Source organism: Bombyx mori, chromosome 19 (assembly GCF_030269925.1).
Source record: "Bombyx mori chromosome 19, ASM3026992v2".
NCBI lineage: Eukaryota > Metazoa > Arthropoda > Insecta > Lepidoptera > Bombycidae > Bombyx > Bombyx mori.
Window position 1 is genome coordinate 12,985,680 of NC_085125.1, and position 27,098 is coordinate 13,012,777.

Consider the following 27,098-nt stretch of genomic DNA (forward strand, 5'->3'; position numbering starts at 1 on the left):
ACTATGAAAAATAATATTATAGACAAATAATATTAATCTTTTTTTTAATTTGACAACATATTTTAATAAATAAAAGAGTATATATTATTATGTAAAATAAAATATAATGTAAAATAAAATTTCATTCTGCGCTCCTTCTCGATATTCTCTGTGGGAAATTTCATACTCCTCCGTCCGAACAATTTTCGTAAAAAAGTGTACAACGTTTATGCTTCACGTATTAATAATATATAGATAAAATTTGTGATAACATTGTTATTTAAGTCGCCGTGGCCTAAAGGATAAGCTGCTCGGTGAGCTCTTATCGAGCGATGCGACCGTGCCGGTGTTCGAATCCCGCAGGCAGGCAAAAAATGTATATAATTAAATACGTACTAAACAAATCTCTACGTATGACCCTTACTATGAAGGAATAGGATCTCACTGTGATGGATTTAGGCCATCCGTAATGTTAGAATTATTTTTTTAATTTTGTACCAACATTTCTATTTTAAATTTAAAATAACTTTATAACTTTTATAAAAACAATATAATTTTGCCGCCCCTCAAATCACGCCCGGGCCTCACGGGCCTAGGCGTAAATCCATGACTGATAACATCGTGTAATAAAAATGAAGCCCGCACTAAATTAACTATCGTAATTACTGATGACAGACCGTGCTGATGATATGGGATATTCGGTATTCAATCTACAATACTATATTAAAACTAGCTGACCCGGCAACCGTTGTCTTGCCATATATAAGATTTCTAGAGAATTTCTAGTGTAGAAAAAAATTACTAACTTATTGGAAGTGTATAAGGATGTGGAATATGAGTGAAAAAGGCCTGGAGCGCTGTGAACGATGAGAGAATGTTGTTTAAAAATAACAAAACACCAAACATTAAAAAAAAAAAATTTTTTTTGGTGTGAACACCCCCTTATCTCTTAAAGGTTAGAAAAATAGATAGTAGCCGATTCTCAGGCTTACTGAATATGCATAAAAAAATTCATGAGAATCGGTCAAGCGGTTTCGGAGGAGTATGGGAACGAACATTGTGACACGAGAATTTTATATATTAGATATGTAACTAAAATAATGATGTCTTCCGTTACTTTTATTCGTTTTCAAATGAACAAAACAGTATCGAATTTCTATTTAGCAGAACTTGTACACGCCAATGTTTTGGATAAAGCAAAATAGTCGTTATTGTATTCACTGAACGATAACGCGTACGTAATACGATATGTAAGAGCGGATGTAATGTTTAGCGTACACACACACAATGTGAGAATGGCTAATGTTCTTGTATGACGTACGTATGACAATCGGGTATGAATTTTTCTAATGAAGTACGTACTTGATTCTCGTTCACAAATGCTTTCCAAGATGAAGGATAAATAGCGTATAATAAAAATCGAACCCGAAAAAATATAGAAATTTGCCTAATTACTATACAGTTGAGATAGAGATCTCAACGCTGATGGTCAGTGGTGACAGTCACGTTGTGATGACTATGGTACTTAATGACATGTAGGCCGTGAAATCGATTTACCTGTTTATGCCCTGAAAAAATAAAATACTGTTGAAATATAATCAAGTTACAGTGGTTATTTTTGTTTTTATTCTCAAAAGACATCAAATACATGATCAAAATGTAATATGACATACATATATAGGTCATGGTTGAAATCATTTGAAATTCAAAAAGCCTTGCTGCTTTGTTGGCTTCAAACGGGCGTCGATTAGTCACAGCGGAACAATACGTATTGTGTGTCTACACTAGAACTGGCCGGTTACATTGAAAGCCATAAAACGGACTTTGCTTCACTAGGGGCGGAGGGCGCTCTGCCCGGTCTCCGTCATTTGAGGACCGTCCACTTCCACATGCCCCACGCCCCCGAGGCGCGTGGACCTCGTAAGAGGGTCGGTCCCCCGACCCGGATACCGTGCATACAACCTATGCTCTTTTTTAATACGCTTTGATTAGCTTCAGACGTATGTATGTATGTAATAATAGTTTAAAAATACCTAACAAAATACGCTTTTATAGAAAATCCAACTAAAAAATAGAAAATAAATTTTAATAAATTAGAATTAAAAATAGTGTAAGAAAAAAATATTTTATTGTAAAAAAGCGTGGGGTGCTTTTCAGGATATTATTATATCAAAATAACCCTTCTACTCATATATGTTCATAAAATATTTATAACTACTTATGCCATGCAACCCACGCGTATTTTGTTAGTTTTTATAAACTATTATTTATTAAAAATGTAACAGTCTGCATAAAATACAATTAAGACTTCGAGCTCATATCAGGCCGCACAAGGCGAGTCGAGCGCCGGAGCTCATTAAAAAAGTCTGTCATTTATTAGACCTTTTTTTATTTTTTTATTTATTGCTTAAATGGGTGGACGAGCTCACAGCCCACCTGGTGTTAAGTGGTTACTGGAGCCCATAGACATCCACAACGTAAATGCGCCACCCACCTTGAGATATAAGTTCTAAGGTCTCAAGTATAGTTACAACGGCTGCCCCGCCCTTCAAACCGAAACGCATTACTGCTTCACGACAGAAATAGGCAAGGTGGTGGTACCCACAAGAGGTCCTACCACCAGTAACTACGCAAATTATAATTTTGCGGGTTTGATTTTTATTACACGATGTCATTCCTTCACCGTGGAAGTCAATCGTGAACATTTGTTGAGTACGTATTTCATTAGAAAAATTGGTACCCGCCTGAGATTCGAACACCGGTGCATCGCTCAACACGAATGCACCGGACGTCTTATCGCTTAGGCCACGACGACTTCTGAAACTAGCTTTTAGAACTTTAAGAACTAGCTTTTACCTGCGACTTCGCGTGAAATAGTTCACAAATAATGCTTTATTTCAGAACAAATTTGGATAACATAAAAAATGTTATAGTGAGCCAACCTTAACATATAGACATATGCTGTCACAGCCTTTTTTTAAGATCTCTTAAAGGGGAACAATTCTGTCATACACTATTTTAGCGAAACTTTAACCGCTTCTGCAGCGCACGCAGTGGAAGCTTTCAAAAGGGGAAAAACCCCGATTTTGAAACATTATTTATTGGTGCTCCGCTTGTATTAGTCTTAGTGTGATGCTATATAGCATATAGCCTTTCTCAATAAATAGGCTATCTAACACGAAAACAACGGGTAGGTATCACCGCCCTGCCTATTTCAACCGTGAAGCAGTAATACGTTTCGGTTTGCAGGGTGAGGTAGCCGTTGTAACTATACTGAGACCTTAGAACTTATATCTCAAGGTGGGTGGCGCATTTCGTTGTAGATGTCTATGGGCTCCAGTAACCACTTAATATCAGGTGGGCTGTGAGCTCGTCCACCTATCTAATCAATAAAAAAGAAAAAACTTATTTGGCCAAGATACTGACCCCAACCAGTATTAAATGTCTATAAGCATCCACCGTTTCGACAGGACATGTCCATGCAAGAGTTCCCGTATTATTCGTGGAAGAACAACGACCCGAATATAACGACGGGTATAGCAAGCATCTGTCAGCTGTCTCTGCTGCTGGTGTTCGTGTTCCTCATGTCGAGACTTTTGAACGAGCGAGCGACCGGCATACAGGTAAGTGCACTCGCCACACTGACCTTCGACCGTTGCACTGGAGGACTTTTTGGGCGGGAACGCGAGGTGTGAAGTTGTGTGATTTGTTTTATTCTGTCTACTATTTAGGGTTTCTTCAGGTTTAAATGTGTAATAACGGTGGTTTGTTAACTGCTTCATGTCTGTGAAAGTGCACAAATGTGGGAAAATGAAACAAAGCCGCGGGGACGTAACGTCTCGGGATCCTCCAAAAAGTCTACTAAAAAAGTCTCAGTAAATGACCACCATTTTACTGAGATTATATTTCATCTCATCTCATTTCATTTCATCCCAGTTGATTGATATCTCAAATTAATCATCTTCATCTCATTTCATTTCACTTCTTACTATCATTTTTTTCATAAAAATAAGAATATAAATTAAAATAAGACATGACTTAAAGGTAGTTTACCAGGTCATAAAATCCCTTAAAAAACAATTGCACTGCTTAGGCTTCAAACTTGAAGTGACGTCACAACGCTGCAAAATCACCGTGTGATTCTTGCCGAAGCAGTTCACCGTGAATATAATTCCTCTTAAAATGCAAACTGCCGGATTATAGAATGGCTCTGGTGACGAAAGGAGCGCTGTTTATAAAGACATTTGAGTATCAGAAACAGTCCAAAACACGTTTTTTTTTTTTTTTTTTTTTTTTTTTTATTGCCTTTGTAGGCAGACGGGCATACGGCCCACCTGATGGTGAGTGGTTACCGTCGCCCATGGACTTCAGCAATGCCAGGGGCAGAGCCGAGCCGCTGCCTACCGCTTAATACTCTCCACAAGCCTCGTTTGAAGAAGGACATGTCATAGCGCTCGGGAAACACCGTGGAGGGGAGCTCATTCCATAGCCGGATGGTACGTGGCAAAAAAGATCTCTGGAAACGCACTGTGGATGACCGCAGTGGCTCCAGGTAGTATGGATGAACTCTACTCCGGTGGCGGGCGGTGCGATGGTAAAAACGAGATGCTGGTATCATCTCGAACAATTCCTCAGAGCACTCCCCATGGAACATACGGTACAAAATACAGAGGGAACTGAAGTCCCTCCGCAGACCCAGAGGCTCCAAACGATCCGAGAGAATGGGATTATCGACAATCCGAACGGCCCTCCTCTGTATGGAGTCAAATGGAAGAAGCTGGTATTTGGGAGCCCCAGCCCAGAGATGGGAGCAGTACTCCATGCGAGGCCGGACTTGTGCTTTATAAAGCAAAAGTCTTTGTCCAGGCGTGAAGTACCGCTTCGCTCTGTTGAGGACTCCCAGCATTTTGGACGCCAACTTGGCTTTGCCTTCCAAATGACTCCGAAACTGGACATCGCTCGAAATGTCGACCCCAAGTATCCCGATACTCTCGGAAGGTTGCAGGGATACTCCTTGGAATTGCGGCGCCATGACAAAGGGGTCCTTCTTCGCAGTGAACGCGCAAACTTGTGTCTTTATCGGGTTGAATTGAACCAAGTTCAATTCACCCCATTCGGAGACTCGCCCCAGAGAGTTCTCCACTTCAGACACAAGTTTTGATCGTCTCTCTTGCACCACGCTCCGAGAGAGACTCTGATGGCCGATATATCGCGCATCCCCCGTGCTGTCATCTGCATAGCAACGCATGCCATCAATAGACAGCATGTCATTGATATACAGGATGAAAAGCGTAGGGGAGAGCACCGAACCTTGTGGAACGCCAGCGTTAATGGTCATGGTATCAGAACAGTCACCGTCTACAACGACCGTGATGCTCCGCCCATCCAAAAAGCTAGCGATCCACTTGCAGAGACCCTCGGGGATTCCGTAAGATGGTAACTTCGATAGAAGTGCCCTATGCCAGACCCTGTCGAAGGCCTTCGCGATATCAAGGCTCACAGCAAGAGCCTCGCCCTTGCTTTCCAAGGCTTCAGCCCACCTGTGAGTAAGGTATACAAGAAGATCGCCAGCTGAGCGACCGTGACGGAAACCGTACTGTCGGTCACTGATCAGCTGGCGATCCTCCAGATACTTCAGGAGTTGTATATTAATTATTCGCTCCATCACCTTGGAAAGCAAGGAAGTTATCGCGATAGGCCTATAGCTCGATGGGTCCGACCGGTCACCCTTCTTGGGGATAGGGTGGACGTGGGCAGTCTTCCATGAAGACGGAACCCTGTTAGTGCAATAAGAGAGGCGATACAAACGCGTTAGCGCAGGCGTCAGCTCAGGGGCGCACGTTTTCAGAACCACTGCAGGGATGCCGTCTGGCCCGCTCGACTTATGGACGTCCAGGAGTCGGAGTTCCCGCCTGACTGCACACTGTGTAAAGCAGATCTCGGGCAGGGAACTATCACACCGGAGGATGTTCGGTGGTGTGGCACCCCCGTCGTCCACAGTCGAGTTCGAGGCGAAGAGTTTGACCAGAAGGTCAGCCTTCTCTTTCGCACTATGGGCCAGACTGTCATCGGACTTGCGTAGTGGTGGGAGACTAGACCTGCAAAAGTTTCCTTCTGCAGCTTTGGCGAGCGACCAAAAAGCACGGCTCCCAGAGGGATAGCTCTTCAGTCGCTCGCCAATTCTAGCAACGTGCTCCGACTTCGCCTTGGCAATAACCTTCTTGTAGGACCTGGAAGCGGCGTTATATTTCCGCCTTTCCTCTGAGATGTTAGGGTCCTGACGTCTCCTGGCATTATCCCATGCCACGTATGCGGACCGCTTGAGGTGTGCAGCATCCCTGCTGGCATTGTTATACCAGGGTCTGCTGCGACCCCCAACGGGCACTTCAGAGGAGGGAATAAACAATTCCATCCCCTGGAGCACCACGTCTTTAAGACGGTCCGCACAGACGTCAGGATCAGCAGAGGAAAAGCAGAACCGCCCCCATGGGTAGGATGCGTAAAATTCACGCAATCCATCCCAATCTGCTGACATATACCGCCAAACTCTTCGATACCCGGTCGTCGTTCGACGATCAGGACGAGAGAGTGGAACGGCAGCACGAATAAGGCAGTGATCAGACGATCCAAGCGGAGCGTCGACCACCACACTGTATCCGGCCGGATCTGTGGTCAGCAGAAGGTCCAACAAAGAAGGCTCGTGCCCCTCGATATCTGGGACACGGGTGGGCTGTGTCACCAGCTGGGAGAAGCCGTATAGATGGATCCGTGAGGACGTGCTCACGTCCTCACGGATCCATCAGATCCAATAACTCTTGTATTAGACGCCTTCAGCTCTTAGCTCTAGTAACAGACTTAGGGACCCCAGCAACCGTGCAACTAAACCATGCATCATCCCGCTGAGTTTCTCGCCGGATCTTCTTAGCGGGCCGCTAATCCCACTCCTCCTGGCTGAGCTTTTGCTCGCCCATTTATCCTGGTGAAATTGGAAAGGCCTCCGGGCCACCAGTGACACTTGAATCATGTAAACAATTGCCTTCAACATGCCAGTTCTCGTTTGGGTAAAGTCAGTTTCACTCGCCCTTTAAACCGATTCGCAATCGGCACAGCCGATTGACACCATGTAGTGTTTGCGGTCCGTCAGGTGGTGGTTACTGGTGGTAGGACCTCTTGTGAGCCCGCACGGTTAGGTACCACCACCCCGCCTATTTCTGCCGTGAAGCAGTAATGCCTTTCGGTTTGAAGGGCGGGGCAGCCGTTGTAACTATACTGAGACCTTAGAATTTATATCTCAAGGTGGGCGGCGCATTTACGTTGTAGATGGGCCCCAATAACCACTTAACCAAGTTTTTTTTCTTTTTTCTTTTTATTTATTGCCCTTGTAGGCAGACGAGCATCCCGCCGACCTGATGGTGAGTGGTTACCGTCGCCCATGGACTTGGAATGCCAGGGGCAGACCAGACAGGTGGGCTGTGAGCCCGTCCACCTATCTAAGCAATAAATCCTCAGGAACTAATGAAAATGGTCGGAGTGTCGTCGAGCAGCCTGACCGCGTCGCACTTCCTGAACGTGCTGGCGGGCGGCGTGCTGTACGCGGGCGTGGTGTGCGGCGTGCTCACGGCGGACGTGGCGCTGTTCGAGACGCGCGCGGCCGCCGCCCTGCTGTGCGTCGGCCTGCTGCTGCACTTCGTCAGCGTCGTCGGGGCCGCCTTCGTCTGCAGCTACATCGTGAGAAGCAGTGAGTGTCGCGAGATAATAACGTGACATTTGTGACGTCACGTTGCATTGTCGACTGACTGTGTGACCTTAAAGGCCGCGATCGGTGGGAGACTGGCAAGGGTAATCGTTGTCGTTCGACGAGTAAATTAACCAGCAGACACAGCCTCAGTTTCTCGTCGGATCTTGTCAGTGGGTCGCGTTTCCGATCCGGTAGTAGATTCTGCGAAGCATGGCTCTTGCTAGAGTTCGTGTTAGCAACATCGTCAGGTTTGAGCCCCGTGAGCTCACCTACTAGTTAAGGTTACGCTGATATAGTATCTCTAGACCATCAGCTCAGGTAGGAGAAAAAAAAAGGGAGACTGGCAATGGGTCCTACTGAAGGACCACCCTGCTTTCTTCGTGCGATGGTCCGGCGTCCGCCCGGTATACGTAGGACCGGCGACCCCTCTGAGTCGGACAAACCCCCCCTAACTTATCAAAGAATATATTAACATTTTGAGATCTGTAAAGTATATTTAGCAAATATTATTTAAAGGAAACTGCTTGAATGTGGTTTATTTAGGATTACCGCACACGGGCCACCGGCTACAACCACAAAACGTTGCTACCCGAATTTTTCTTGTAATTTTCATACATTAAAATAGACAACAAAGGAACGAACCGACCGTTCAATCATATATGTACCATTTCTTCGCTCACTCCGCTCTTACCCTCGTTTATTTCAGCACAATACGTGGCGTCGGTGTCGGTGATCTCGTACGGGGTGCTGGCATACCCGATACACGCGCTGCGGGGGTTGACCATGCCCGGCGCGCTGAGGCTGCTGACGGGGCTGCTGCCGCACGTGCCGCTCGCCTGGCTGCTGGACGAGCTGAGCGTCTTGGACGGAAACGGTTGGTAGTAGTAGTTTTATTTTTCCAAATGGAAAGGCAAAGGTATCCATATCATACAGCCTAATCTTTTATATATATATTTTATGAAATATGAAACATGAAATGAAATGACATGAGATGATATGGGATGGAATATAATCTCAGTAAAATGGTGGTCATTTACTGAGATTTTTTCAGTGGACTTTTTGGAGGATCCCGAGAAGTTAGGTCCAGTGGCTTTGAGAAACGGTTGGTTCAAATCTTCTTCTTCTTCTTTACATTTTGGCTCCGGCACGGTTTGTGCATTAGCCAGCGTCAAGGAACATTAACATGTATTACTATGTTATCTACTATATATCGTTACGGCTTGGTCTAGCTCAGAGTGAATAATTGTTTAGAACTGTACGTTATCTTTTAATGGAATAAATGGCCCGACAAGTAGACGGCTCGCTTGCAATTGCGCGGCTGCACACAACGATGTTCTTCTTCGTTTTTTTTTTTTTAGATTAGGTAATTTTCTCATCTCAATCAGCAGATAAATAAGAAAAAAATTAATATTTTTCATTTAGTGACTGATTTTGTGAAATATATAAACGGCTTTGGTATGAAATTGATGTTTTATAGTAAATTTATCACAGATTACTTGGTTCATATTTTCAAATATAATGCAAGGCTATCTTTAAAACTAAGAATAAATATCCATCGGGACACCCAGGGTTGCGGGGGTGAAGCCAGTGGCTTAGCTAGGTAACCAAGGGCCCTGGGGCAAATTAAAAAATGGGGCCCCACTGCCATGTAAACTGATTAGGTTTTACCAAATAACAATATGGAATATACCAATACTTTAAAAATGATAAGCTACATAAGCTTTTTTTTGTGCACTGCAGGGCAGGTAATAAAAATATCAAACAGTAACAACATAAATTACAATTAATACTTGGTGTAGGTTTGGCTAATAAAACGTCCGATCCCCTCCGAGGTCAGAACCCGGATGAGGTAAGGGGGTTACCGCGGTCAACACTACAACCAGACGGCGCGGCTCACCCCAAGGGCGCCCGGCCGACGGTGCCTTCGAGGCGAATCGAAGGCACCGTCGGCCGTCTCGGTACGGCAGCCCGTCAGGTCGCCCAGACGACGCCGCTGTTGACCCGGAATACCCCGCTGGATCAGAACCGGCCTGCCGGGTCGGCCGGCTGAGATACGATACACCGCGTCGGTGTATAGTGTTAGCAACACTCCCGGCTTGAACCCCGTGAGCTTACCTACACCTCAAGGTGAAGCTAAAATAGCCTCCCAAGGCTATCAGCATAGGTAGGATAAAAAAAATCTGTTGATATGTTAATTTTCCACATATTTTTCATACAGGTGAGTCGATCACAGTGTCGTCGATAATGAAGTCCCACACGGCCGTCAGCTACTCCGTGTTCGTGAGCCATCTGATGATGCTGGCCCAGATCCTAATATTCTTCTTCCTGAACTGGTATCTGTCTCTGGTCAGACCCGGAAAGTACGGACAAGCTTTACCCTGGTACTTCTTGTTTAAGGTAAGCATTAATATATAGTAGAATAAACCATAATCAATCATGATCGAGTTATATAACATCTTATCGCTTTCGGTGTAATTTTTTAATTATAATAACAGAGGTACCGATAACATTTTAATATTCTAGTAACAAAACTTTGCTAATAATGAATATTTAAAAAAGAAGACATGCCCGCTGAGTTTCTTGCCAGTTCTTTTCAGGACGGAGGCTAGTTTTTGTGAACTGGCGGTAGTTCTTTTTGACGCTCAACAAGCGTATACTTTCATTTATGTTGAATAAAAAAAAGTTTTTTTTTGATTGATTGATGTTAGCTGAATACTATTGGATCAAGGGTTTATATGATGATGAGTTATTTGAAGGGATTGGGGATTGTGTATGGTCTATCATAACTTCAGCAAACGGATAGATAATACACGCATGTGCCTAATGAAGAAATAAATAAAAACGAAATTTAATTTGCTTATTAAACTGTTATTTATATACTTATTTATGACTAGCGACCCGCCCTCGCTTCGCTTCGGATACATGAAATTTTATTATTGATTATTTACGACATCACATTAGAAACCTCAAAAATAACAGTATTTCTTCACTATTTAATGGATGTTATTATACATATAAACCTTCCTCTTCAATCATTCTATCTATTAAAATAAACCGCATCAAAATCCGTTGCGTAATTTTAAAGATATAAGCATAAATAGGGATATAGGGACAGAGAGAGAGAGAAAGCGACTTTCATTTATACTATGTAGTGATATGCTATTTTAATGAAATAACTATTTTAGGTCTCCGGGGCTAATTTAGTACATAAACTTGAAACGACTTGGGGCAGAAATGAGCCGTCTCCTTTAATTTGCTTATTAAGATATTATTTATATACTTACTTATTGATCCACAACAGAAACAATACTGGTCGAAGAACGAAATAGGGCCCAAGTTCGACTCGGACGCCGAGGAGCAGGTGCCGATAGTCAACGACAAGAAGTACTTCGAGGAGCCGCCGCAGAACGCCGAGGTTGGCATCCGGATCTGCAACGTGTCCAAGGTGAGGCTCTTCCGGTTCCGGACCCTTTGGACGCTCCACCTCGAGACTCAGGTCTGTAGCTAATGCACAGGCGACCAAACCTGTGGTGCACAAACCTTTATTGCACCTGTCACATTTGTGCTTATCCATTATGACGGCGCTGTTATACGAAATTGAGAAAGGATATTTTTAATTTTTTTTTTAATCTATACTAATATATAATACAGATGTTCCGTTATAACTACTGAACCGTGCATCTGATTGACTTGAAACTTGGTATCCATGTACAAAATACATGTACTTAATGGATAGGATAATTAATATTTATATGAGTGTTGGACTCCCTACATCAGTTGCGGGGGCGTTAATGATGAGAATCTTTGTGGGGGTGAGAAATAATAATGTTAATTTTAAATGCCCAACGAAGCGGACCGGTACAGCTAGTAATAAGATAAAAGTATAAAGAATTACGACGATAATGATCGGGAACCGTCCGTCTGGAATTGGGAAGAGGACTGACTGGATAGAAGGGGATTGTTCTCGAATGAAGGATCATGAGTGCTGATGCTATTCGCGAAAAGTGATGGAAGCAAAGCTAGGAACCGGAGGGTATCATAACAGCGCGCTTACTAGAGGGCGCTATGGTAGAGACACCTTTTTTTTATTGCTTAAATGGGTGGACGAGCTCACGGCCCACCTGATGTTAAGTGGTTACCGGAGCCCACAGACGTCTACAACATAAATGTCGCCACCCGCCTTGAGATATGAGTTCTAAGATCTCAGTATAGTTACAACGGCTGCCCCGCCTTTCAAACCGAAACGCATTACTGCTTCACGGCAGAAATAGGCAGGGTCGTGGTATCTACCCGCGCGGACTCACAAGAGGTCCTACCATCAGTAATACCTTTGCTAATACAGAACCCTCCGTGTATTGGTAGGTAATGATTGTTGTTTTCGAGCAGGTGTTCCAGAATCAGAAAGCCCTCGACAACGTGTCGCTGGATGTGTACAAGGGCGAGATCACCGTGCTGCTGGGACACAACGGCGCCGGCAAGACCACCCTCATGTCCATCATAACCGGTGAGTGGCGCCATCTGCCGCGCTCTCTCCGCAACACTCTCGGGAACAGTTGTGCGCCACGTAGCATCCGGCTCTGGAATAATCTCCATGATGTTCCTCTAGCGCTGTGACATGTCCTTCTTCAAATAAGGTATGCGGAGAGTACTCAGCGGTAGGCAGTAACTAGGCATTGCTGCCTTCCATGTACGACGGTCACCACTCACCATCAAATGGGTCGTGTCTGCCTAGATTTGACACTTTTTTTTTACGTTAACGCCTTATTAATTTACTTCGATCCTCAAAGCTATGTGCATTGATAGTATGAGCATGCCACATGCCACTTTTTATTGATACTAATAACTGATGTATACTAGATTTCATATTACATACAATAATGTCAGCCGACGCCGGTCATCGTGCTTGTCGAACCCGCCGCTTGTGACGAAGGGCTTGACGAGTAAATTAACACACAGACACAGCCCACTGAGTTTCTCGCCGGATCTTCTCAGTGGGTCGCATTTCCCATCCGGCGGTAGATTCTGCGAAGCACGGCTCTTGCTAGGGTTCGTGTTAGCAACGTCATCAGGTTCGAGCCCCGTGAGCTCACTCACTATTTAAGGCTACGCTGATATAGCCTGCCAAGGCTCTCAGCTTAGGCATAAAATAAATTAAAAAAATCAACCGACGCGCGAGGTCATTGCCTTGTGGTGTCGCGACGCTTTCCATTTCCTTGAAACTGCGGGTTATTATAAAAAGCCACCCTGCTGGTTTGTGCCGCGAAGCTGTCCTGCACTCCGGTGTGAAAAGTACGACAGTCGTTATACAATACTATTGAGACTTCGACCTCATGTCTCAAGGCGTATGATGCTGTGATGTCCATGGGCTCCCGTAGCCCCTTAACACCAGGTGACTAATGGAGATCGGAACGCATCAGGGCAATACAATTATTGCTTAGATGGGTGGACGAGCTCACAGCTCATCTGGTGCTAAGTGGTTACTGGAGCCCATAGACATCTACGACGTAAATGCGCCACCCACCTTGAGATATAAGTTTTAAGGTCTCAGTATAGTTACAATGGCTGCCCTTCAAACCGAAACGCATTACTGCTTCACGGCAGAAATAGGCTGGGTGGTGGTGCCTACCCGCGCGGACTCACAAGAGATCCTACCACCAGTAATTACGTAAATTAAAATTTGCGGGTTTGATTTTTATTACACGATGTTATTCCTTCACCGAGGAAGTCAATCGAGAACATTTGTTGAGTACGTATTTCATTAGAAATAATTGGTACCCGCCTGGGATTCGAACACCGGTGCATCACATTTTTGGCTTCGCACATTCTCTAGCGATTATAAACCTAAGTGGAATGAGCAGGTATGATGAGCGCGACCGAGGGTAAGGTGTACGTGAACGGCACGGAGACTGCCTCCCAGCAGAGGGAAGTCCGGAAGCACCTCGGGCTCTGCCCCCAGCACAACCTGTTCTTCCCGGACCTCACCGTGCTCGAACACGTCATGTTCTTCACTATGGTAACTATCTTTAGTTGTTGTATCGCTCTAGATCATTCTGGATTCTTCTGCTAATTCTAATTATGTCTATTATGCATAAGCATAGCAAAGAGCGCCATGTCTCAACTCCATAGAACAGGAAAAATATCTCTTAAAACCAAAAAGAGACTTGTCCGAACTCTGACGCTCTCAATCCTTCTCTATGGTGTTGAGACGTGGACTCTGAAATCAGCTGATGGCCACCGCATTGATGCCTTCGAGATGTGGTGCTGGAGGAAGGCGCTACGAAACCCGTGGACAGCATATCGGAATAACGCATCCATATTAAGACAGCTTAATATCCAAACCAGGCTCTCTACCATCTGCCTCAAGAAGATATTTGAGTTCTTCGGTCAGAAAGTTCGGTCACGTTGCCAGAAAGAGCGCTGACAAACTTGAAAAATTGATGGGTGGCAACATTATAGGCAAAAGATCTCGTGGCCGCAAGCCAATGCGCTGGTCCGACAAAATCAGCAATACTCTGGATACCACCGTCTACGATGCCATACACAGCGCCGAGAACAGAGGAAGATGGCGAAACGTTTACTGGTGGTAGGACCTCTTGTGAGTCCGCTGGGGTAGGTACCACCACCCTGCCTATTTCTGCCGTGAAGCAGTAATGCGTTTCGGTTTGAAGGGTAGGGCAGCCGTTGTAGCTGTACTGAGACCTTAGAACTTATATCCAGAGGTGGGTGGCGCATTTACGTTGTAGATGTCTATGGGCTTCAGTAGCCGCTTGGCACCGGGTGGGCTGTGAGCTCGTCCACCCATCTCGGAGAAAGATAATGGGAGGAGATGGAGATGGAAGGATAATGGGACAACCCTGAGACATGAAGAATGCGACTCAGGGAGGAGGACTATTGTAGTAAAGTGGTTAAAGCACGACATCCAACTCCTTAACATATAAAGGCTTTCTGTAAGAAATGTCACAGCAGAAGACATCTTCGTTACTTGACAGTACTTAACTTTGCAATAATTTTTTTTTTCGTTTAGCTCAGGGGAACATCCTTCAGAGAAGCGAAAGCGTCTTCGAAAGCTCTTCTCGAACAGTTGGGTATCGCGGATAAAGCGAACAGCAACAGCTCCGAGCTGTCCGGCGGCATGATGAGGAGGCTGCAGCTGGCGTGCGCGCTCGCCGGCGACGCGGACGTCCTCATCCTGGACGAGCCCACGTCGGGGCTGGACGTGGAGACCAGGAGGAGCCTGTGGGACCTGTTGCTTGTGAGTGCACTGTTTGACCAGTCTTTTACAATAATATATTGGCATCACAAAATAATGAACTCGGACAAAATAATGCGCTTAGCAGAAGGAACTATTTGAAGCGAACTTGGACCAAATCATCGATATTGTTACGCGCTACAAATTAAAACTGTATTAGCACTTAGAACACTTTAAAATTCTCAATTCACTTCTTCCGCTTTTCTTCAGGTGATCCGATTATCCAGTAGCTCAGATTACTAACTGACTGCGTGTCATTTCTGCAACGCTTTTATAGTCGAGACGACATCCCTAGAATTATCGAGAACATTCCTCACAAGTCGAGTAGTCTCGATTTGTATTTCCGCTATGTGACAATAGATGGCGTTGTACTCTTCGAGCGTTCTAGATGTTACTAGAGCCTTTGATAGTTTGTTTCGGCTATTCGGCGATAGATGGCGTTACTGTTAATAGCGTAACGATATTATTAGTGCATAAAAACGGACCCTCGTCTCCAGCCATTTGTTCACTAACGACTAGTTAGCTGTGAGGAGTGCCGCGCCAGGTCATGTGCTCTGTGGCGACTGTATCTTGTGTTGTCCCATAGAGCGTGCGAGGGTCGCGCACCGTGCTGCTGTCCACGCACTTCATGGAGGAGGCGGACGCGCTGGGTCACCGCGCCGCCGCGCTGCACCACGGCCGGCTGCGCTGCCACGCCTCCACCATGTACCTCAAGAAGGCCATCGGTATGCTTTGTTGTCTATGATCACTCTCGCTGCTTATCAAATAAGGATTCACAAACTGATTAGAAACTCTGCCCATGTAATATTTAACGTGTAACTAAATCTATATACGTGAAGCAAAAACTTTGTACACCTTTTTACGAAAATTGCACGGAGGGAGGACTATGAAATTTCCCACACTTATAGGGGATATAGTGAAGGGGTGCAGAATGCTAATTTTTATCTTTTATTTATACATCAATAATACATTGATGTGCCTTTGGAAAACATACAGCATTGTATTATGAAGAAGCAGTGTGTACTTAGCTTAGATTCCTTGTCTATGTCCAACCATAGACCGTCAATTTAGTTCCATCTTTAGCCGCTAGGTGCTGCCAGCAAGTATAAAGGGAGCGCAGCCATCTTTGATCTTCATAGCGTTGTGTACTTTCGTACTGTGAAGTCGCAAGTCCACAAATATTTATTCGACTTCTTATTAATTGCAAAAAAATATTTATTTTGTGTTTCTATGAGTGTTATTTTGCAATCATTACGAGTATTATTTACCAATCCTATCATCGGACGCCATGAATCACGCGTCATCTGTTGGAGGTGATGTTGAGTCAAGCTCCATAATTTCCGAGAGGGAAGATGTCCAGGCGAGACGCGATGGAGACGCCTCGCGTTCGAACAGCTCGTCAAGCGAAAAAGAACAAAAGGAGTCTCTGCGTAAGAAACGACGGGATTCAAAGGTAACGGTCGATCTTCGAATCGGCTCGTTCTCCCACCAGGTCAGTGACGTTGTAAATCTAATAATGCATCAACTGTGTGTAACAATTGAATGTAACGAAAAATGTTGTAAACAAATTGATCTCGTCAATACGGAAATTTTGACAAAAACACAACAGATTTAAACTAATAATCTTTGTAACATAATTACTGAAAACTTTGACAAATCGTCTCCGTCGTACAAGTTACCCGTAAAAAGCGTTTTAAATTGTGTACGAAAAAAAGGGCCGTATGTATAGAAATAACACGTCAAAGTTTAATTTCCGTGGTCTCTAACAAAGTATCCTGTTGCCAACGCACCACTCATTGAGGAATTTTTGTTTGATAATAGTAAATTGAAATCTATTCAGTCCCTCTGAGGGCTACAATCCTATTTGTCACGATCTCGTACAAAAGGTAAGCCAAACATTATAAACAATCATAGTCTGTAACATCTGGCACAATCCAGAGGGGGGCAATTGAAGACACCGACGGGAGGCACTGAGTGCCACCAAAATTGTAATAATTTGTAAACCATGTATGGTTACCAAATACCGTAAAAAAAAAAAAAAAAAACTTTTTTCTGCGGAAGAAAAGCGACGGATCAATGCGTCCAATTTTGGATCTTCGAGAGTTGAACAAGGTCGTAAAGATAAAACACCTAACTGTTTTCGGACACCTAGGTACCAAACTTTCTCCACCCAGGGGACTGGATGATAGAATTGAACATTTCTCAGGAATATTTTTCTAGTATCAGTCGCAAAATTTCGTCGATACTTCTTGAGGATCAGTACCAAGGTACCAGTATCAGTACCTCCAGGAAGGAATCTGTACCTTCTTATGAGTTAGTATGAAATAACATGCCTACCCTTCGGTCTGGCTTCAGAGCCACACCTTTTTGCTTCTATAACATGCGGGTCGCAGAGACCTTGCGTGCAAAGGGAACTCGAGTGCTAGTGTCTACTAGACGACTTCCTTTTTGGTCGACCAAGACAAATCCAAGTTGAAACTTCAGGCTGCAGAAGCTGTGAAGCTTTTGGATTAACCTTTTTTGCTTCCATAACATGCTGGGTCGCAGAGACCTTGCGTGCAAAAGGAACTCGAGTGCTAGTCTACCTAGACGACTTCCTTTTGGTCGACCAAAACAAATCCAAGTTGAAACTTCAGGCTGCAGAAGCTGTGAAGGTTTTGGATTATCTGGGCTGGCATGTCAATTTCCATTATATAGGGTGCTCGGTCGCTCGGTCGCGGAGATATTGCGTGCAAAGTCGAGTGCTAGCTTACCTACACGACTTAATCTTGTTTCACCAAGACAAATAAACGTTTTTGTTCCCATAGCATGCTCGGTCGCGGAGACCTTGCGTACATAGGGAAGTCAAATGTTAACGTACCTACGCGACTTTCTCTTGGTCCTTGAAGACAAATACACCTTTTTGCTTCCACAGCATGCTCGGTCGCGGAGGCATCGCGTGCAAAATCGAAGTGCTAGCTTACTTACACGACATGATCTTGTTTCACCAAGACAAATAAACGTTTTTGCTCCCATAGCATGCTCGGTCGCGAAGACCTTACGTACATAGGGAAGTCAAATGTTAACCTACCTACGCGACTTTTTCTTGGTCCATGAAGACAAATACACCTTTTTTGCTTGCATAGCATGCTCGGTCGCGGAAACATTGCGTGCAAAGGGATGTTGAGTGTTATCCCACCTACGCAAATCCCACCAGGTCCATCAAAAGAAGTCCAAGTTGAGTCTTCAGGCCACATAAGCTGTAAAGCTCTTGGATTATTTGGGCTGCCAAGTCAGCCTTACAAAAAATCAATTAGTACACTGGTTCAAGAGATGACATGTCTAGGGATTCGATGGAAAATTGCGAGAAACGAAGTGGCCACTCAACAACATCCTAGCTCAAACTCTGACGGAATTACATCAATCTATGCTAACTTGCAAATTTTCTTGCAAAGTTTCAAGAAAAGGGGTAAAAAACAGGCCATCCTGCATGTGTTAACAATTAAATGCAGTGCTGACGCGAAGCCACATGATAGACATTGCCGATACACAAAACCAACCATTTCCTGGCAACGGAAGCTTCGGACATGTGTAGGGGTTACAAATGCAGTGCTGACGCGGAGCCACATGTCAAACATTGCCGAGACCCAAAACCAACCATTTCCTGGCAACGGAAGCTTCGGACATGGGTAGGGGTTACAATTAGACAAAATATTAACGTCCTGTCTATGGTCAGCTCAACAACAGAAACGGCTCACCCACAAAAGAGCTATTTGCAATGGTAGTGACAATCAAAATGAATCTGAAAGTATTTCACTAACGTTGACCTTTCAATTTTTAAACCTAAGCGATAAGTTCAAGATAACTGTCAGCTTATCTCTCGGGGAGATACAACATCATAGCCGACAGGCTATCACGAGGAAATCAACCTGCGAAATGGCACTTTTTACCACAAGTGACCACAAAAGTTTTTCGAAAGTGGGGTCATCCGGATATAAACCCATTCGCCGACCAAGATTGGATACCTTCAGCAGACCGTAGAGGATGCAACTAGCATGGAGAATTCCTCCTCTCAACCTTCTCCCCAAAGTACTGACTCACTTCAACAGTGTCTAGGGAACCTACCTGGTAGTGTTCCCAGACTGAGCGAAAGCATTTGGGTTTCCAAGCCCTCAGATCCCGAACGCTAGATAACTCGCACGAAATCCAAAACCTGCCTCCTCCACAGGTTAAACATTAACCCTGAAAGCTTAGAAAGGGGGGGGGGGGAGGTTGTACAAATAATGACTGGTCTAAACAGGAGATTTGTTGAAAATTAGCTGGTGTCAATCCACTTTGTCAGCATACTTACCAGCAACTAGAAGATGGTGCATATGGTGCTACAGTTTTAAAATTGATCCTAAGTCTGCAGATGTTGCCAAATTCTTTCTTCTTTTACAAAAAAAAAAAAAAAAAATTTGCCTATAAAACAATCCTTCTGCATCATAAAGCAGCGCTGTCAACTTTCTGTGGGCGAAATACATGTAGGACAGCAAACATTCTCAAGCTCTCTAATAAAAATTGCTATTTTAAAAAAGCCATCGGAATAGCTAAACAAAATTCAACTACTTATTACAATTTTACTAAGTGTAGTCCCATTCACATGAGATCCGAGAATAGTTCTAAACTGGTTTTCTTCAAACCCAGCCACCACATCACGCTTCAATGTAGCTTGAAGGACACCAACAACCATGTTGCTGGCTACGGGACGCAGAGTTAATGACCTTACTTTGCTCAACATTTCTAAAGACAGTTTCTTTGATAACAGAGAAAAACATCTTTCTGATACCAGTCTTTGGGTCTAAAATTGAAATCCATTTTCGTCAATAATCTGCATAAGTGCTTTCTAAACATGAAACTAAAGACATGCCCGGTAAGATTCGTAAGGACTTTTTTCTATGTGTGTTGTCACAAAAGCGGCATCCCGTACTGTAATTGGAAACTGGTCTTCGTTCAACCTTACGAGGTAATGGCATCAACGCATCTCTAAGAAGTGGTAGATCAGCAGTAGCCTCTGAGATGGATTGATAATGAACCAATGGACGAAATACTTTCTAGAGGCAATTGCAAATCATCCAAACGTTTACAATAATTATTGCCGAATAATAGAGCTTCGTAAAGATCCTCACGATTCTTTTTTTCAACACATTTACTTCTACATGATGTGTATACATCATTTATACAATTTATACATTTTCTTGTATATACAAGATAAAATGTTTATTACAAACTTATAAATATTTTTTAATTATTGAATTAACGTGGAAGTTAACAACTGTTTTTTCGATTTAATAATTATATAAATTATGAACATTATCATTGCGCTTCATAATTTTATTATGGCTTTACCTATTTCATCATAGCGTTGTGCTTAATAATTTCACCAGCAGATAACAAACACGTCTTCATAATACAATGCTGTATGTTTTCCAAAGGCACATCAATATTACGGTTTTACATAACAATAAAACCGATATTATGTGCCGAGAAGGAAAACATACAGCATTGCAGGAAGTTCTTCCTGGTGAAGACTATGAAGATCAAAGATGGCTGCGCTCCCTTTATACTTGCTGGCAGCACCTAGCGGCTAAAGATGGAACTAAATTGACGGTCTATGGTTGGACATAGACAAGGAATCTAAGCTAAGTACACACTGCTTCTTCATAATACAATGCTGTATGTTTTCCTTCTCGGCACATAATATCGGTTTTATTGTTATGTAAAACCGTAATATTAAATCAATAAGAAAACATTACACACACTACCATGTATTTAACACACACACATTTGTTTTTTGTTAAAGTCTGTGATCAAATTGAGAATAGATTAATATTTTTTATCGTTAATGTTATTTGTCTACAGTGTAGTCTTGGCGAAATCTGTCATTATTTATAGAAATATAAGAAATCTTTGAAAATAGGACCATGATAATGCTTAAACTTATAATTTTAATTAATTATAGTCGAATTTCGACTACTGAGCGTCCACTACTTACTCTAAAATATCTATCCTATCTCTAGTTTTATCCCTATTGAATATAGAATACTTACTAATTTAAAAACGTTGCGTTTGGTTAAGTGAGGACACTTGAAAGCGTTTTCTCATAAAAATTTAACAATAAATAGATAGAAAATTCAGTGAATAAAAATACAATAATGGTCCGTGCCACATAAAAATATTAGTCATTCTTATAACAAGTCGGTACAAATAACATAACCTATACAGTATTATAGACAGAATTATAGTCGAATTTCGACTACTGCGGGACCACTTGTAAGCATAATTCATTTTATTTCATTACTAATCTATAGTAAACTTAATTATCATTATCATCTCAGCCTGTCCATTGCTAAACATAGGCCTCTCTGATTAATGTCCAGTCCTTTTATTAGTTATACTTAATTATCATCATCATCATCTCAGCCTGTCCATTGTCCACTGCTGACTGTAGGCCTTTCCAGTCTGCCCATTCAGTGCCTAACTTAATTAAACAAAAACATAATTCCAGGTACGGGATATCGGCTGTCGTTCACGACGATCGGGCTGCCCAACGAGGCGGCCATCACCGCGGCCGTCGCGTCGCTGGTCCCCGAAGTGACCCTCAAGGAGAAGTCGCTGAACACGCTCGCGTACAGTCTGCCGGCCGCGCACGCCCACAGGTTCCCGGACCTCTTCCTGGCGTTAGAGTCGAACCGATCTAAATTGGGCATCGACTCCATCGGCGTGGGCATCTCTACGCTGGAGGAAGTATTCCTGAAGTGAGTTCTTAGATTTGATAGGAAAAAAAAAAAGTATATGTGTGTGCACGTCACACACGGTAGAAGTGAAATTTATAAATAAGACTAGCTGACCCGGCAGACTTCGTAGTGCCTCAATCGATAAATAAAAGACCCAAACTTTTGTATAAAATAAACTTAAAACAAACAAAAGCAATCCGTCCGACGGGGGGACACATCAAAGGAAAAACAAAATTGTTATTTTTATTTAATTCCGTGCATTTTCATTCATTTATCTACCTTTTAAACCTTCTCTGGACTTCCACAAATAATTCAAGAATAAAATTAGCCAAATCGGTCCAGCCGTTCTCGAGTTTTAGCGAGACTAACGAACAGCAATTCATTTTTATATATATCGATATACTGTCTGTCCCACTACACAGGAGCATACATATGGACAATGTTTATTAGTCAATAGTGGGTATGCTACGAAGAGTCGCACAAAGAGGAGACAGAGAACGTCTAATGTGTTCTATCTCATTCTCTCGCCGGCTGAATCCTATACATTTATGTGTTTATGTCTCTATGGACTTATTTTTTCGTTTCATCTAGTTTGAAATCACAACGATTCTAAAGAAGTTTCACTTCAAAAAATTGAATTCTGCTTTTAAAAATCTTCTAATCTATTTGATAACTAAGTTTCATATATGGATTAAAACACTTAATTAATAAGCATTATTTAATATGAGCGCACACTTAACCGAATACATAAGAAAAAGACAAGAAGGAAGTTGAGTAAAGAGCGAGATAGCTACATTTTATTATAGAATGACAGGTGTTGAATGCGTTTAGGAATTGGTTGGAATGAAAAAATAAAATATGCACTCACAATTTACTGAAACACACACAAAGTATCAATAACCAGTTGGTTCAGACCTGTACCATCGATCTTAAGTTTAAAATATATTTATTTTCTCATAAGAATATATCGAGGGGTGAAAGGCTATTTGATTTAGGCAACATTTTTCCAAATATAAAGAAGAGCCATTTAAAGTTTAAAATATGAAAAAAATATCGCTACAAAAAAACTAGTTCAGCTATTTGGATACAGTAAACTTATGTTTTTTTTTTTTGTTTTCTAAGATCCTTGGATGAGTTCATAGTCCACCTGATGTTAATTGATTACCGGCTTGTGAAATTTTGATTGATCTTGTTTCAGACTTTGCAGCGATGTCGACACGATCTTCGCCGACGCCAATGGTGACACCAGCGAAACTGCGGACCGTTCGTATCTTTATCCACTATAATATTATACATCTGAAATGGTACCGGTCACCGTCCTCGTCGAACCCGTCGCTTGCGACGAAGGGCTCGGAGAGTAAATTAACCCTCAGACACAGCCCACTGAGTTTCTCGTCGGATCTTCTCAGTGGGTCGCGTTTTCGATCCGGTGGTAGATTCTGCGAAGCACTGCTCTTGCTAGGGCCAGTGTTAGCAACACTCCGGTTTGAGCCCCGTGAGCTCACCTACACATCAAGGAGAAGCTGAAATAGCCTCTCAAGGCTATCAGCATAGGCAGGGAAAAAAAAATCCTCGTTTTGTTCCCAGACTACCAGGAGCCGCAGAGTAAGAGGCTGACCGGCTTCCCCCTGTACCTCAGACAATTCAATGTCCTAATGAAAAGGCAGTTCAACTACATAATGTCCAAGAAACTCTCATTTTTCTTATTGGTGAGTGCTTTTTAATAGACCACGTCAATGTCACCCTGACGTTCGACTCGGTCGCATCGGTTCCAACCGTCAACACCGGCCCACACTAGGCGAATGCATGATCCACTTGTATTTAAACTTCCATAAATATCACAAAGTAAATGCCGGCACTAGGAGTGGGTAATATCGGTTTTGCCGCGTATCGAATCGTATCTATATATCGAGGATCAATATCGGATATTGAATCTATATATTGATGGATGCTAGTAGATTTTCTCGATTCATGATATTTGAGATTTGAAACGATACGCTGATATAATATCGTAGTAGATATAGATTTAAGTCAACGTTATACGGTTGGTTTTCTGATATCAATTTATAATATGATCTTAAAGTAATAAAAAGAACATGAAAATAAAAATATCAAAAAAACTTTCCTTCATGCTTTTACCAGGCTTAGGACTGGCTACATTATTTTCAGTTTTTAGTATTTTGTGTCTTAATTTAAAATTACAAAATATACCAAAAGAGTGTAGATTTCAAAAGTTTAATACAAACACAAGAAATAAACTCAATTATTTGGATTCAACTAAAAATAGAAAAATGTGTACTTTAAAAATCAAACACAAAAAACTTTTAAGTATTTATAAACACTTGTCCAAAAATTTTGAAACTTGGCGAAAGTTGAAACTTCTTTCCTTAATTGTATCCTGCTGATACGCTAAGAATAATCTACAGACATATGGACTTAAATATAAGGTTTACAATTGTATGGATAATGCCTGTTTCTGTTTCATTCATCACATGATATCCCTATCGTGCGCTCACTCACTCTGGCCGATTCGATACGAACCAAACGAATATTGCTGATATTAACGAATCGGTACGATATGCCGATGCGCATCACATCGAGCGATATCGTGTATCGGCTGATATCGAAATATAGATTTCGATTCACGAATCGGTACGATATGGCGATGCGCATCACATCGAGCAATATCGTGTATCGGCTGATATCGATATATAGATTTCGTGCGGGGCGATATCGGATTCAACGATATTGCTGCGATATATAGATATTGAATCTATATACGATTTATATCACCCACTCCTAGCCGGCACCCACCTTGAGACTAACGATTGTATATCGGCTGTCACACTTTCAAACGAGAACGCACTACTGCGACAGAACTAGGTAAATGGCGGCTTGTAACTGTGCGGGCTCACTGTACGCACTACCATAAAAATACGCAATAATATGTAAAGACGCAAAGGGGATTGCCCACTCTCCATAGTGTGCTAGGCCCAAGATGGACATCAAATATTACTATAAAAATGTACTGATTCAAATTCTTAAATGTATTGGATATCTAAAAAATATATTGAAATTGACGCCACTATTATAAAAAATATAATAAAAATAAAAACTCGTTTTGAGGTTAATTTTCTATATAAATAAGCGTCGGATTGTGAGATACTTCAAGAACTTTTCTTTTCTTAATGTTTAAGATGTTCCTAATGTATTTTTATCCCATAGGGTATAAAAACACACTTAATTCTTTAAATATCTATATTTTCTTCATCTTCATACACAATTAGTATCATCTAAAAATAGCAAAGGAGAGCATATACACGGTTTTAAATCTCGGTCAGGGTAAAACCACAATTCACACAATGTTTTTTAGTCGTAGTATGAAACGTTATTGATAAAAGTAAAATAAATCGAAGAAAAATCAAAACACATCCATTTTGTACGCAAGCACAACACCACAAGCACAAGCAGCAAGCGAAGTATCAGTCAGTCAGATTAAATTCAGTGTTGTCAGTATAAAGAAAAATAATTACATGAAATTCATATATCGATTATTTTTTTAAATAACCGATAATTGATTTATATCTTAATCTTTTTTTAACGAGTACACATTATTTTTTATGTTTTTGTTTTAGTTGTACATATTTAAATAACAATACTAGTAAAGTTTTTTTTATTGCTTAGATGGGTGGGCGAGCTCACAGCCACCCTGGTGTTGCTAAGTGGTTACTCGAGCCCACATACATCTACAACGTAAATGCGCCACCCACCTTGAGATATAAGTTCTAAGGTCTCAAGTATAGTTACAAGTTAAAGTCCAATGGGTACGTCTTCGATGTTATTTTATGTGCATAAAATCCATTAAAATCGTTTGATTAATGATAATACTTAAAATGATTTATTTATATGTTTTATTTATATACTCAAAATATTTACTTCATACGTAAAAGGATTTGAAGCTGGCAATATTTTTCCCGCAAAAATAAAAATCCTTGTTTTTTCAATAGAGTTACTTTTTTTAAACTACTTATTGTAAACTATAGTGGCGCTTATTTGCAAGAAAGTAAATGCATATTTATTTATGACAAAATTAATGCACTAAGTATTTTTTCTATAATCTATTGTCCGCTTTGGGCCTAAAATGGGCCATCCCCTTTATTTATTTATTAAGTTGCACCAACAAAGTGATCATCAATACAAAACATTGACCAATTGGCAAAAGTTCATGGCAGATGTCACCTCAATTATAGGTGCAATCGACAGTGCACAACAACAAAAATAAAAAAAATTATATAACTAAGATTTGATTACATTTGATTGACTGCTTAAGATCAATTTATATTTAATTGGGAAATGATCCGCGATAGATTTTTCCTGTAAGTTGTGAGACAATAAAAAAAATTATCTATTTCACTTAAAACTAGTGCAGCGTAATACGTATTTTCCTAAAAAATTGATACTCGCCCGCGGGATTCGAACACCGACACCGTCGAATACGAGCACTCCGGGCGGCTTATCTTTTAGGCCACTATTTCAGGTCAATATCTCGATTCTATTATATAACTACTATTCTACTATTCAAACGCAATCGACTCTCGACCACGTGTCTCAAGTCGCCACGTCCAATTTCACTCGTGACAATCAGTCGCTTCTAGACCTGTGATATATCACGTTCAATTTCAGCAAGTCCTGATACCTATGCTAGTGATCGGCCTGGTCACGGAGTCCGTGAACCACGACTACGGGTCCGCGCGGGCCGACGTCAGCGCGCCCATGACCCTCGACCTGTACAAGGACATCGACGGCCTCAAAGCTTTGTACAACGTGAACCAAGAGGGAGTCAACTTCAAAGCGATCACTAACGCCTACCCGCACGTCAAGTTTGAGGAAAATACAGACATCGTCAATAGTAAGTGACTTTGATGTAGACATACAAGTATTACTAATTTATTTGGTTTATTGCTTAGACGGGTGCATGAGCTCACGTGCTACCTGATGTTAAGTGGTTACCGGAGCTCATAGCTACAACTTAAATGCCACCCACATTGAAATATAAGTTCTAAGGTCTCAGTATAGTTAAACCAAAACGCATTACTGCTTCACGGCAGAAATAGGCAGGGTGGTGGTACCTACCCGTGCGGACTCACCAGAGGTCCTACCAACAGTAAAAAAATTACTATTGGTGGTAGAACACGTGAGGACGGATGCCCATACACATCATCATCAATATCTTTAATAAACCCTTTTTTATTGCCCTTGTAGGCAGACGAGCATACGGCCCACCTGATGGTGAGTGGTTACCGTCGCCCATGAACTTCAGCAATGCCAGGGGCAGAGCCAAGCCGCTGCCTTCCGTTAAGCAAATGACTCGTGCTCA

General features: G+C 42.2%; 1 protein-coding gene across 1 annotated transcript in view; it reads left to right on the forward strand.

Annotated features, from left to right (window-relative positions):
- LOC101736702 (retinal-specific phospholipid-transporting ATPase ABCA4) overlaps positions 1–27,098 on the forward strand; it is a 55,104-nt gene that overhangs the window by 5,455 nt on the left and 22,551 nt on the right. Inside the window, exons 6-18 of the mRNA XM_038017601.2 lie at positions 3,450–3,602; positions 7,489–7,717; positions 8,424–8,591; positions 9,936–10,114; positions 11,019–11,162; positions 12,104–12,221; positions 13,576–13,730; positions 14,742–14,969; positions 15,553–15,691; positions 21,493–21,742; positions 22,920–22,984; positions 23,309–23,430; positions 26,405–26,630. Of these exons, the coding sequence (XP_037873529.1) occupies positions 3,450–3,602; positions 7,489–7,717; positions 8,424–8,591; positions 9,936–10,114; positions 11,019–11,162; positions 12,104–12,221; positions 13,576–13,730; positions 14,742–14,969; positions 15,553–15,691; positions 21,493–21,742; positions 22,920–22,984; positions 23,309–23,430; positions 26,405–26,630 (2,176 nt within the window). The remainder of the gene's footprint in view (positions 1–3,449; positions 3,603–7,488; positions 7,718–8,423; positions 8,592–9,935; positions 10,115–11,018; positions 11,163–12,103; positions 12,222–13,575; positions 13,731–14,741; positions 14,970–15,552; positions 15,692–21,492; positions 21,743–22,919; positions 22,985–23,308; positions 23,431–26,404; positions 26,631–27,098) is intronic.